The sequence below is a fragment of the Engraulis encrasicolus genome, chromosome 7 (assembly GCF_034702125.1).
Source record: "Engraulis encrasicolus isolate BLACKSEA-1 chromosome 7, IST_EnEncr_1.0, whole genome shotgun sequence".
Taxonomy (NCBI): Eukaryota; Metazoa; Chordata; class Actinopteri; order Clupeiformes; family Engraulidae; genus Engraulis; species Engraulis encrasicolus.
In genome coordinates, this window is record NC_085863.1 from 40,348,798 (window position 1) to 40,363,244 (window position 14,447).

Sequence of the window (14,447 nt, forward strand, 5' to 3'; positions counted from 1 at the left end):
TCTCTCTCTCTCTCTCTCTCTCTCTCTCTCTCTCTCTCTCTCTCTCTCTCTCCTTTTCTGTCCTGTCTTCAGATGTTTGTAGTGGACAAGGCTGAGGATTCCAGCTGTTCCCTCCACGAGTTCTCCATCACTGGCTCCACTTACGCTCCCGAAGGACAAGTGTAAGTTGTGGTGGTTGGGGATGTCAAACTTGGAGTATTCTCCTCTCCGTTGCTGTTGTTGTGTCAACAAACAGTGAACTTGCCTCATGTAAACGACTTGAGTTTGACCAATTTAATTATATTCTAGTGCACACACACACACACTTACTCTCACACATGATTTTACACACACACACACACACACACACACACACACACACACACACACACACACACACACACACACACACACACACACACACACACACACACACACACACACACACACACACACACACTTATTTAGCTCTTTCAGTTTGTTTGTGAGCTGAATTAGAGCTGTCTTGTTTTATTCGTCCGTGCCCACTGCTACCATGTAACGCTAAGGGCCATTAACGTGAAATGATGTGTGTGTGTGTGTGTGTGTGTGTGTGTGTGTGTGTGTGGGGTCTGGACTCCTTCACTGAGCAGGGTGCAGACCAGTCAGGCAGGGCAGTAGAAAAGGTGCTCTGTATCCTGTATACTTCTACTTCTATGAGAGCCTTTCTGGGGCTTTCTTGCCTTCAGTGGATAGGACAGTTTGAAAGGAGACGGGGAGGTAATGGGAGAGAGAGACAGGGGAGGATCTGGAAAAGACCTTGGCTGGAATCGAACCCGGGTCTTTGGTGTAAGGCAAGGCAAGGCAAGTTTATTTGTATAGCGCATTTCAAACACAGATGCAATTCGTTATGATCACAAAAAATTAAAGTAAAAACAAAAGAAACAAGACAGAATTAGTCAAAGAAAATGAAAACATTAAGATAAAACATTGAATATTTAGAATCAAAGGAAATTAAAAACATAACAGTCAGTGCCCTAGCCGCTAGAGCTCCGATCGGGCCCACTTCTATGAGAGGCTTATATGCTGGCCTTCCATGTCGTTCAAACTTGTCCTCTCAGTCACTAAAGCCACCAACCATGCAAAGATTTACTGTTAATGCGCCGCCTTGAAAGACTTTCCAGAACTTTCTTAAAACAAGCGTTATTCATGACCGTTAAAAAGGAGCCCAAAAATAAATCTTCCACTAAAAAGTCTTCCACAAAAAAATCTTCTACAAATCTTCCACAGTAAAAAAAAAATTGATTCAGACTTGAACAGCACCGACTTGTGAGGTAACTGTACCAGCAATGTATTGGGTTGTCATCAACGCCTTCATGAAAATGACACACAGTCCAGACCTCTTCTGCTGGCCTTGCCACATGCAGTCTAAACTGCACACACAGTAATTTATACCGCTTGGGCCTGTTCTCTGCTCTCAAAAACTGAAGACTATTTTTCCTCTCGCAAGCTTACAGTCATGTTTCTCACACTGCACTCTGAATTTAGCCTGTATCCCGGCACAGAGGTTGCGCTAGACTTTTTCACAGTCCGTCATTTTGACGGACAGGGTCGAAAAAAATCTGTCATCGCTTATTTTTTAAATTCCCCACCTGGTTTCTCAATGTGGGGGGTCGCGACCCCGCTCCGAGAACAACACGTGCGCAATTGCGGCCAATTGAGAGTAAACCGCTGTGAATACACCCGCTTTCACTCGACATTCATTCTCCAACTTTGAGGATGGAGTCAATTTTGCTGTCCACTTTCTCTCTCTGCCTCCCTCATTGCACTGTTGAAAAAGCTGCAGATATCTCTCATGACGCGCGCCTGATTCAGTGTTCAGCGCTATGGTCACCACAAGCACTTTTTTAAAAGTCGCGTGCAGGGCTTTATCCAACAGCTGTCAGTCACTCGTTTTGCTCTGATTAATGATATATAAATAATATCTGCGTTGGACTTCACATGCACGATGGGAAGGAATGCCGTCTTGAAGCAGAAAGGTGTAGCCCAGACAGTAGATAAAGGCACTGAAGCCTACAACAGGAAGACAACCAGATTTCGCAAAACTTTGTTGAAAAATGTCAGCGACGGTAAAGGGAGCCTCTCCATACGTAGCCCCATCGGCTTATATGTTGGCTCTGGGAGCGCGGTAAAGTTGTCTGAATAAAAAATATATCGCCTATAATGGGTGAACCAGCTATCGAAATGAGAGAAGGTTAGCCGTTTCTGGCAACGTTTGCAAAGTTGTAAGTTGCGTTGCCTGTTAATATTTAGGTTCTTGAATATCCGTCGTTTTTATTAGTTAATGTCCTGAAGCCGTTTTAGACCTGCGTTGCCTTTGAGTGAAGGTTCTGGCTAGCAAACGTGCTATTCGCATAGCCTATTTGTTTCAAGCAAGGAGTTATGAAAGAATGCTTCTATGAAGGGCGATAGAGGGACAACTTCGTCATTGGCAGAAAATCAGATAGTCGGTAAATGTAGTAGGCCTAGGTCTACACATAGTTCTGAATCTTAAAGTCGAAGTCACACGTGTATGGTGGCAACGTCTTAGTTATTTTAATTCATTATTTTGAGCAAGTGCAGAGGCGCGCGCTCTGCTGCAGCCAGCCGCACAGCCCAGCTGCAGCGCATGGTATGACAAGCAGGGAGAGAGGGAGAAAGGCAAACGATAGTAGCATGAAATTATCTGCGCTGATAACTATGCCTAATTGAAATGCATATTTGCTCTACTCGATAGAGGTGTAGTAGGCCTACTTAAACTTGTGATTTATTTATCATCACCCTGAATATTGATCCGTCAAAATGACGGACAGGCTTCAGAATTTTCCGTCATCCTTCAAAAAAATCCGTCAATGACGGACATTTGTCGGTTAACGCGACCTCTGTATCCCGGCACAGACGCCTGTGACTCTTCTGTCATCACGTCTGACGGCGGGCTCGCTTCCTTTTTTGGGCCTTTTTTCACCCGTTCTTTTCGCCCCCTCCTCCCCAACAAGTTTATTTAGAGGAAGAAAGGAAGGAGGAAAACAGTCCATCTGAAATGAGGGAGTTATCCTGTAACGGAGTGATGGATGTGTAAGGATTGTGGTGGCGAGAGACAGATATTGCCCCTGTAAATATTTGCGTCTCGTAGTTGGCGTGATGCTGACTGCTCATTATGGCGTTTGGGTTATAAGGGGGCGCTGGGGGGGCAGGGCCATGGGCAGCTTTGGTTGGGCCCAGGACAAAGTCATCTGAAAGCCCCCCACCCAATACAGGGGCCCCTCTCACATTGAGCCCGGAGCAACTGTCCCCTTTGTCCTTCCCTGAGGGTGGTCTTGTGTTGGCTGCACTGTACCGTAAATGTATTGACGACTGCAGCTGTGGCTAGTGCTAGGGCCACCGACAGCTTTGGCAGGGCTGGGGACAAAGTCATCTGAAAGGCCCCCTGTTACAAACGCTGGCTCAAGGGTTATGCAAGATATGAACGGAATTCACACGCAGATGTCAAGGGATGGTTTTTTTGTTTATTTGGGTATTCTATTGAAATTAAATAATAAAGAGAATAAAGAAGTCTATGTAAATGTCAGTGTATGTGAGTGTATGCAAAGATGTCTAGCATGTTCTCAATACATACAATGTATTGGGGACCCAATTTTGGGCCCCCATCTCCCTGGGCCTGGGACAGCTGACTCCTTTGTCCCCCCCTCTCGGCTTCCATGGGCAGTGCCATTCACCTAAGATTGCAGGGAATTTGGTAATGTTGCGTGGTTTTAGGGTCAGTTGTAAAAATGTATACACGATGGGGTTGGTTTAAGTACTGCTTGCGGTTGAGTTGACACGGTTGACTGTGTTTTGTGCAGACGGCTATGGTTTTGTGGTTAAACAGTTTCTCATTTTGCTCTGTTTTCCTTTTTTTCTCTCTCTGCCCATCTGTCATGTCCCACTCTCACTTTGTTTTCTGTATTGTCTGTCTGTCTGTTTTTTGATTTTTGATCTCTCTACTGAATAATCTCTCTCTCTCTCTCTCTCTCTCTCCCTCTTTCACTCTCTCTCTTTCACTCTCTCTCCCTCTTTCACTCTCTCTCTCTCTCTCTCCCTCTTTCACTCTCTATCTCCCTCGCTCTCTCTCTCTCTCTCTCTCTCTCTCTCTCTCTCTCTCTCTCTCTCTCTCTCTCTCTCTCTCTCTCTCTCTCTCTCTCTCTCTCTCTCTCTCTCTCTCTCTCTCTCTAGGATGAAGGGTAGTAAGGTGGTGCAGTGTGCAGACTATGACGGCCTGGTGGAACTGGCTACGATCTGCTCCATGTGCAACGACTCCTCTCTGGATTTCAATGAGGTGCGTGCGTGTGTGTGTGTGTGTGTGTGTATGTATGTATGTACGTGTGTGTGTGGTCATTTAGTGCAGTTCTTAAAGGGTGAGATTTTATCATGCTATTTAATGTCCTTTATCCATGCAAGTCATTAACCAGGTCCCCCCTTCTGCTGACTTTTACAACCTCTCCATACACCACCACCACGACCACCACCACCACAACCACTACCAGCCTATCCTCCACAGCATCTCTCCCACCCCCCAGGGTATCCTATACGACCCAGGGGACTTTCAAGCCCTCAGTGGCAGTCCTCCCTTCTGTAGCCATGAACATCTTTTAGAGTCCCCATTAGCGTTTGACCTCCAGGCAGCTAATCCCCATCCATTTGTACAATAATGAACGGGGTGGATGCCCAGTCATTAAACGCATGTGTACTAATGAATAGCAGAAAAGGGGGTCCATAAAATATAATCGAGTAGGCGTGGTCGTCATCAAGAACATGCTGTCACTGTTTTGCAGTGAATTGTGTTGTTAGGTGACCAGTGTTGTGAAACTTACCTTTAAATTTGTAATGGAATATTCTGGTTAAAAAGAGCATGCACAACCACATGTGCCTACATGAGCACCCATGAGCGACTGTACATCACTGGTAGTGATCGAAGTCGTGATTACTGTCGTGGTTTCCAATCGATGTGTCAATCAACAGGCCATGTGAATATGGGGTAAAATAAGAATAAGTTAGGAGACAAATCATTCAATAGGCAAATACACCGGCATAGTTTGTTGATGGAGACTTTTATTAACTCGACTCAGGTGAGGGACATTGTAGAAGCAAGTTCAACGTACAAGTTTCCAATGCAATACATCTTAGACTTGAAACATTTCAGCAAGACAACAAGTTTTTGTAAAACCAAAGTTTTCTCCGGAGGCCAAGTTTTCTCCGGAGGCTAAGTTTTCTCCGGAGGCTAAGTTTTCTCCGGAGGCTAAGTTTTCTCCGGAGGCTAAGTTTTCTCCGGAGGCTAAGTTTTCTCCGGAGACTAAGTTTTTCTTGGAGACTAAGTTTTTGTCAGAGGCTAAGTTTTTGTCAGAGGCTAAGTTTTTGTCAGAGACTAAGTTTTTTCCAGAGACTAAGTATTTTCAATAAACTAAGTCCCACAAACCAAAGTCGAGAATTACTTACTGCAAAGCCAGACAGCAAAGTTGATCAACTGAGGAGATGCGTCAGGTTGTCTCTTAGGATTCCGTTGGCATTGTCCTCTCGAGCTCTGGACTGGCCATCTTTTATGCTCCCAAGCCTGGGGCATCTTGTACACCTGACCAATCCCTGTCCTTTGTCCACCTGGTCCGATCATCTCTCGGCCAATCAAATTACAAATGACGTTATGAGAAGTCGGGGAAATTCACAATCGTAGATTTATCGACGGGAGTTTTCCAAAAAGAATATAAATTAAGGGCTATTTTGGGTTTTTAATTGGTTTTGACAAGTGACATCCTGTGCTCTCCAGAGGCGTTTCTAGGTTCAGATGGGGCGCCAATCGAAAATGCAAACGAATGAACATTTGCCCCAAACTCACCACTACTGTAGTACAGTATGGGCTCTTATTCATTATCTAGGCGCTTGGGGGGTCCCAAGCAGCTGCTGGTCTTGCTTGGTAGCTAGATACGCCTCTTGTGTTCTCTTCACGGAAAGTTTTGATAGGTGCTTAAATCATATTCCTCATTAACACTGGGAGATGGGATCAGGCCTGTCACCTAGACTCCGTTATCTATAACTTATGTCCAGACCTAACGAAGTTGCAATGTGTAACTTATGTTTGACCCTACATGCAGGGACGCTACTGGGCCTGAGACAAAGCAATTTGAAAGGGCCTCTGATCCAATGAATACTATGTAACGAGGACCCAATCATGGGCCTCCTCTGTCGGTGTTCCTGCCTATATGGACAAGAAACTCCCGTTTTGTTCTTTTGGAGCCACGTAGCCCCTTCTCCTAACGCGGGCACGAGGATGCACCTGATGCTCCTAATTAAAGCAGTTTTGCGGTTAAACAACACCTGTTGCTAGCTGTCACAAAGATACTTTATGTTACTGTAGGTCCATAGGCCACTATCAAAAGCAGTCTAGCTGCTGAAGTCATATTTTATAGCTGTCACCCTCAGGGACGTCTAGGGGGTCCTGGACACCCAGACGCCTTCACTCCCTAGTCTTCAAGGTTGCGCACCTGGTCTCTTACAGTGGAAACTTCCCAACGACGGTCTGGCCTAGCTTGGACTTTTTCAGTCAGTCACATTGTATGTGGAGAGGGACTCTATTAGTATATGGTCACATCTAGGGACAACCTTTATCTTTTTATTAAAATAGGGCTTCAATAAAAACCAATTTAACGTCAACTTAATGTAATACTTAATATGTTTTTTACTTCTCTTCATTGTGTGGTATAGGCATGTAAGTTAAGGCACACGCACACACACACACAGACATTTGCCCACATACAAGCCTCCACTTGGCTGTCTGCCCAGATTTTGGCCTCTTATCAGGCGCAGCTGCCCTCACTAACACACACACTCCAGTTTCTGTGTCTCTGTTCAACATAAGAGAATTAAGATATTAAAAGTAAAAATGCAAATATAATAGAAATAAAAGTATATAAAAGTAATAATAGTAATATAAATATAATGCAAGTAATATAATATACTGTTCGTTTTTATTATCCTTTAGGTGCAAGCACTAACTAATCTGTCACTCTATATACCAGATTTCCTCCACATTACAATGCTCATTTTTTGTGTAAATGCGCTGTTTACTAACAGCTGAGTTTAAGGCAAAGAACAAATCTCATTTGTTCAGCAGTTAGGCTGCTTTATGGTGGTCCAGTTAGTAAGTGATAAAGCGTTGCCTTCGTTTTTTGAAAAAAAGAAAAAACACATGTAGATTTTGGGGGGAAGGCATTGCCTGGTATTGCATCAGTGGTAGGCAACCTGAGGCTCTCAGCTCGTCTACCCCGGCTTGCTGTGTTTTGGAGTCATCGTGGCACAGGAGGCTTCCTGTTCTCATGGTGATTGTCATATCACAGTGGTTTACAGAGCGATGGTGGCCAGTCGGGGTTTTTTGATGGGGACAAGAATTAAGGCCAGGTTGGAGTGATCGAGGGAGGAAAGGCAACATGGAATTTTGAGTCATGCTTACAAATACAACCTAATTTCGTTCGGCAGTGCTTTTCAGCACGTTGTAAATTGAGTTTGACACATACTTAAGTCATTGATGTAATTCATCTTTTGTCATTTTTCATCTTTCGTCTTTCAGTCATTTTTTCAATGGATATACTCTCCAATTGCACGCTTAGCTTCACAAAAGATGTTTGGTCAGGTTCAGGATGTGTGTGTGTGTATGCATGCGTGCATGCTGGTGTGCCATTTATGTATATTTCCATGTGTAGAGTCATAAGATTATAGAGTTTATAAATTCACACTCTTGGACTTAAATGCCTGATCTGAGCCCCCTGCTGTCATCAAGTGAAACATTGTTACATTAGCATGTGCCACCGCTCTTGTGTCTGTGCCATTTCTCTCCTCACTTCCTTGGTATCACCATGGTATCAGAGTCACTCTGAGCTGTGGTTGTCAGGGGGAAAGTGAGAATAATGGAGACTGCTTTAGTTTGGAACACACAGTGCCAAGCATATTGTGTTTCCAAAAAGACAAATATAACCATGAATGGTAAATCTAAAAAGAATCCCGAATTACTTGGGTGTGCATGATTAAAGCCTTATTCTTGTTCGATATCACCAAAACACATTTCATTATAATGCACCAGTCATCATATGAGGATCCAGTTCCTCAGTTTCAAATATGTTTGCACGGCATTAGTGGACATTTCCCCAAGCCTGACTTTGAAGGAAGCTCCCAAAGAAAACCGAAGCATTTCTCAAAGGGGGAGCATGTGGTTTCTTTGGCTAATAGTGGCTAGTTTAAAAATAAAGAAATTGTTGAGGGGGAAAAAAGAGTCATACACACACACACACACACACACACACACACACACACACACACACACACACACACACAGGCCTGCACTGGTCATGATCCTCTCTTATTTTCCCTGCAGGCGAATGAGGGAGTGTGTGTGTTTTTTTTGTGGGGGGGAGGGGGGTGTCTTTATCCAGTAAGTACAAGCCCACAGGGACAGGGTCACAGCACTTCATCCTCATGTCAGCAAACGACGTAACGGTTTCCACTGGAGACGAGCTGTTTGGGAGTAATCACGCTTAGCCCTTGTTTGTGGTGGTGGTGGTCGTGGGATGATGCAGGAGGACATGGTGTTTTATTTAACCTTTGAGGAGGAAAAAAAGATCATTGCTCGAATCTAAAGCCCAAGACGACATGTGAGGATGAACCAGAACTCATTGTCTCACAAGCAAGAAGTTGCTTTTTTTTGCAACCGTTTCATTATTGCGATTCATCCAGGGACAGATTTTAGAGGATCTCAGGGTGCACAGTACATGGCGTTTTACTTAGAATTTGAAGAAGCAAGAAAAATCATTGCATTAATCAAAATCCAAAGCCCGAAAGCCCATGTGGTGGTGTTCGTAAACTCTTATTAATGTGACTCTTCAAGCGACAGGTGTTACAGCACCTCAGTGTGCATTTTTAAACAAAGCATTGTGGGATATGGCTGTAGTGCCTGGTGTGTTACTTAGCCTTTGAAGAGAAGAAAAAACATTGCTTAAATCCAAAACCCAACCCATGTGGAGGTGATGCTTAACTCATGGCACAAGAAAGAAATTTGCTGCATATATTTAGAGGATCTCTAATGTGTATACTAAAGCGAAGGTGAAATCAAACGCATTGCAATCAGCATGTCCACATTATAATGGTTTACGTAAGGCTTACTGCTGAGCGATGCAGCTCGCGAGCTGAGACCTCCACCCACACACTGTTTCAGATGCACCGTGCAAACAGAGAGAGTAGAGAGAGAGAGGTTCCATTGGCCCATTGTTTCCGGGTTCTATTATTGGGGGGGAAATCCCCCTTTAGGCAGACCTAGGCAGACCTGAGGACTGTTCTATTCAATGCTAGGAGCATTATGACACGCCCCTTTAGGCAGACCGGAACCTGGTCATGTTAGGTGCCCATAGAAACCTATTATGTTGGCATATCTCTATACTTAAAGAATCTCTGGTGCAAATGTTGTGCATCCAGCGCTACTTTCTGGCCCCTGCTCTCCTCTTATCTACAACTGCAGTATCAACAAACTGTAGTAGCCTACTGTCTGTAATGTATCTACTGTGCAAACTGTACAGAAAACACAGCATCTACTGAGCAAACACTGTCAGCTGTACAGTATAACTTGGCGTGTATACCAGTTTTATGAACATGTATTGATGCATGTAGTTTATCTAGCCGTATGCACGTACATGTATGCAAAGTATATGTTTGCGCTTTGATTTTTGCATGATATCTGTTCATCCACCAAATGTAGGTACTAGTGTCTCCACCATCAGTAAACTCTTCTCTCCTTTGGTTGTATTATCTACGCCATTGGTAAACACTGCCCCTCCTCTGATATACTATACTACAGTGGTTCTCAAGCTTTTTTTAAAAAATAAGCCTCCAAACGCCCCTTGACCTCATCATAAGCCTGCCAATGCCCCCTTTAGCATTTAGAAATAGAATAGAGCAGTGCTTTGCAATCTTTTTAAAGAAATTCCTCCCTGACCTTATCTTAAACATGCCACCCCCTGCCCCCCAACCTTACCATAAGCCTGCCAACACCCCACACCCAACAACATTATGTTAAACTCGATGAAAATTGCTTAATAATTAAGGTAAAGTTTCTGTATACTATTGATTATGGGGTCACTGTCATGCAGCTATCTAGAATGATGTGAGGGATTCCACTCACTGGGTCTTTCCAACAAACCCATTTTGACTCAGTGCCCCTCTCAGGTGTCTTGCTCTGAGTGCCCCGCAAGGGCTCTCCAACGCCCCCTGGGGGGCTGTAGAGCCTCTGTTGAGAAATACTAGAATAGACTAATGCCCACAAAGTCATCTAGGTAAACAGCTGTCTTTTCTACTATTGTGTGTTCCAGGCCAAAGGTGTATATGAGAAGGTGGGGGAGGCCACTGAGACAGCGCTGACTACCTTGGTGGAGAAGATGAATGTCTTCAAGACAGACGTGACTGGCCTCAGCAAGGTGGAGCGGGCAGGAGCCTGCAACTCGGTAAGGATGGAGGATGCAGAGTTGGTTTCTGATGAATGGTCTCAAGGTGTGCGTGCGTGTGTGCGTGTGTGTGTGTGTGTGTGTGTGTGCGCATGTGCATGAGTTTGTGGAATAGGGTTTTCCTCAGTATGGTGTGTGTGCGCTCATGAGAGATTATGTTGGACGGAGGTTGATGATGGTGTGGGCACAGATAGATGGGCTGAGGGAGGTGACGATGCATTTGAAGGTTGTGTTTGCGTCCTTGTGTGTCACTTTTACACTCACACACACACACACACACACACACACACACACACACACACACTCATATGTTTGCCCCCAAAGCCCTTTGTGTGTGTATGCACTTGCACTTGTGTGCGTGTGTGTGTGTGCGCACTTGTCTGTGTCTGTGCGTGTGCTCTTGCTCTTGTGAATATTTGCCCTTGCATGTTTTGGGGGTATGTGTGTTTGCTTGTGCATGTGTCTTTTGTGTTGGCATGTGTGTGTTTTTCGGAGGGGTCTGGGCTGGAATAGGCTGACAAATCAGGCCCGGCATTTTTTAGCCAAGACTGTTCCTCAAGGCAGTGAGAGAGACAATGAAGCCTTTGACAAAAATGTTAGTCATCTAATAGGAGTTACTTTGATCCTAACAGCTAAACTGCTTTTATAATCTGACTATATTGAAGAGGACTGCTGTAGGATGAAGAAAGAGAGAGCCAGGCAAATCATCAACAGTCAACTGGGCCAATGCCCTGTATGCCATATGTTCAGCTATGGCAGGGGTTATGATACTGTAAGTCATTGCTATGGGGGCTCAGGTGCGAGAGCACACAGCTGGCAGAAATGGCCAGATCGCGAGAGCGATGGCTACGGTGGGAAGCGACGAAGGAGCTTGGATGGCGCCTTTCCCTTCCCTCTCGTATATATCAAGATTTTATGGCTCCCGTAACGTGTTAGTGGCAGCAGGGTGAGAGTGCACAACAACATAACTTTCAAAGGCCCTCGATGCACGTCAAACGATGCTAAATAAAGATTGAGATGTTACGATACTGTCACGCTAGGCACGCTCTTTATATTATCTCTGTGGTCCCCTCCTCATTGTAAATACAGTTTGAGTGATTGAATGGAGGGAGTTGAAGTTCAGATGTTAATGTCCAGACGTTCTGCCTTTTTCCACTGGCCGCCCTCAACCACACACGCACACACATGTAAGCACACACAACAGAGGGACACTTCAAAACTCCCACTGCAGTGCACACTGTAAATGACCAGAGAAAAAGAAAGCCCTTTTTAGCGTCACATGTATCCCAGGGGCAAGGGATAATATTTAGATAAGCCACGAGTTTATGAAGAGGTTAGCTAAACTTTCCACTGGCCTTCCTGGGGTGCATCCCAATATGTGACCTTGCCTCCTCCACTTGTGCTTGTCTCCTCGTCCCGCCTCCTGGCCCCTCCTCCGTGGAGAAAACGATAAAGTTTCCCAGCTGTCAGCCTAGCCACAACAACTTTTGAGGGACTGTTTTTCATTCACCATGCCAATTGCAAATGAGAAAAAGACTTTACAATTGAGCTTTTGCAAGATATTGAAATATAATGCTGTTGTCAGTGATGTCATCATGACGAGAAGCAAGTGGAGGAGGCAAGTGGAGGAGGCAAGGTCCCATATTAAGATGCACTCCTGGCTTGCAGTGCGGTGCTAGGGGAGCACACAGGGTGAGGGAGGGTGTCTGTGCTCCTTTTTTCTGCTTTTTCTTCAAATGCTGTGCATGTCATTCTCATGATTAATTGGGAATTCTGATTGGACAATGCTTGCGTAAAACCACTGTAACTAGAGAAAACACTTAACACACAATTCTTGTTTGTTTTTTTGGCCTTTGCCCATCACAGCCCTGTAATAAATTTAAGGATGTTTGGATTCCTAACAGTGTTGAAATTGGCCAGAATTCTACTTGAACAAACAGTTGTATTGCTCACGCAAAGAGGAAAACCTCCTAGTGTTCCTTTAATGTGTGAAGGACTACTTTAAAAAGTCCCCTCCCCTGGTCAGAAAGGCTGGCTGAGCTTTTAACACCTTCAAGCGGACAGGTGACAGGAGCCTTCTTTTGCTTTTTATTCAAATACATTTGAGAATATTTGAGTGACAAATGGCCTAACTGTTTGGTACACTACTTCAAAAAACACCCCCCCCATCTCCCTTCCCCTGATCTGCAGGGCTGTGAGCTCTTACCGTCTACAAGCGGACGGGTGACCCTGCTTTGGGGTGCCTTCAGATTTTTCATTCGTTTAAATGGTGCCGTGACTGAGAAAAGGTTGAAAAACACTTTGGTACACTACTTCAAAAACACCTCCGCCTCTCCCTGCCTCTGACCTGAGAGGCTGCATGAGCTCTCAACACTATCAAGTGCACTAGTGACCATGCTTTGGTGGCGTGGAATTTTTCATTCATTTAAATGGTGCTGTGACTGAAGGTTGAGAAATACTGTGGTACACACTACTTCAAAAACACCACCCCCTGTCTCCTTCCCTCCAACCTGAGAGGCTGGGTGAACTCTTAACGTTGCGGAGCGGAAGGAGAAGGCATTTAGCTGAAATAATAGCCTCATAAGATCAGCACAGTGGCATCCATCAAGTGGCTCCCGCACCGGCGTGCGTCCTCTGTTTATGTCAAAACTGTCTCCTCCTGAAAGAGGTGGAGGGATGCGTGTGTGTGTGCGTGTGTGTGTGCGTGTGTGTGTGCGTGTGTGTGTGCGTGTGTGCCTGTGTGTGTGCGTGTGTGCCTGTGTGTGTGTGTGCGCGTGTGCGCGTGTGCGCGTGTGTGTGTGTGCGTGCGCCTGTGTGCGCCTGTGTGTGTGTGCGCCTGTGTGTGTGTGCGCCTGTGTGTGCGCCTGTGTGTGCGCTTGTGTGTGCGCTTGTGTGTGCGTGTGTGCCTGTGTGTGTGTGCTGTGTTGTGATTCGGGAGGGGTTACTGGGCTGAGGAAAGATTCCAGACTGGTTGTCTGTTGAGCAGTCACAGTCTTCCATCTCTCTCGCTCTGGTAGTTCTCTCTATCTTTTTGATCTCTCCCTCTTTTCCCTCATATTCTCTAAATCTGTCTATCGGTCTCCTCTCTCTGTTGCTGTCTGTTGCCGTGTCTGTTTCTCTGACTGTTGCTGCCTCCTTCCTGGTCTGTCATGGTTTCTCTCTTGGTACAGGTGTCACCTAGTGGTCTGTATGATGATGTGCAGATATGCTCTTGAGTTTCATTCAGACAGTCAGTCACCAATTGCACATTTTATGAATGAAAGCTTTCTCTTTCAAATGCTTTGTTATAAATAAAAGCATATATTATTATGTAAGATAATGGAATAATATATGTGAACAGTAATAGACACAGAATATCTATGCAACAATAGTGAAATGTACTTTTATTCAACATGCAGGAGTAGTAACTGTACAGTTTTTTTTAAAGAAACAAATCCGTTCAAATGATCGTCAAACATTAACTTTTGGCATTGCTGTTGAGTTTGTGCATACAGCACACCCTCAAATCAACCAGAATAGCCGTTGCCTGTGTTTTCTGTTTGTTGAGCTGGGTCTTCATTTGAGTCGGGAGGGAGGCAGGGAAGCTTCAGAAGCTGGCCGTCTGTCTGTCTGTCTGTCTGTCTGTCTGTTCCTCTGTATGGCAGCTTCCTCAGGGGCCTGTCATGCTCAGCCAGCCCAGCCAAGAGTGCTCACCAGACACCTGGGCCTGACAGGTGGCCTGTAATATGCCCGTTTGGAATGATCCCTTGCTCTCACTCTTTCATTCTCTCTCGAACGCACTCACTCACTCACTCACTCACTCACTCACTCACTCACTCACTCACTCACTCACTCACTCACTCACTCACTCACTCACTCGCACACTCACTCGCTCACTCACTCGCACACTCACTCACTCACTCACTCGCACACTCACTCACTCACTCACTCACTCACTCA

At 45.1% G+C, this 14,447-nt stretch overlaps 1 protein-coding gene across 2 annotated transcripts in view; it reads left to right on the plus strand.

Moving 5' to 3' along the window:
- Positions 1-14,447, plus strand: part of atp2a3 (ATPase sarcoplasmic/endoplasmic reticulum Ca2+ transporting 3) — an 83,867-nt gene that overhangs the window by 58,991 nt on the left and 10,429 nt on the right. For both annotated transcript variants that reach the window (XM_063203533.1, XM_063203534.1), the window contains exons 10-12: positions 73-161; positions 4,210-4,312; positions 10,377-10,508. In XM_063203533.1, coding sequence (XP_063059603.1) covers positions 73-161; positions 4,210-4,312; positions 10,377-10,508 — 324 coding nt within the window. The remainder of the gene's footprint in view (positions 1-72; positions 162-4,209; positions 4,313-10,376; positions 10,509-14,447) is intronic.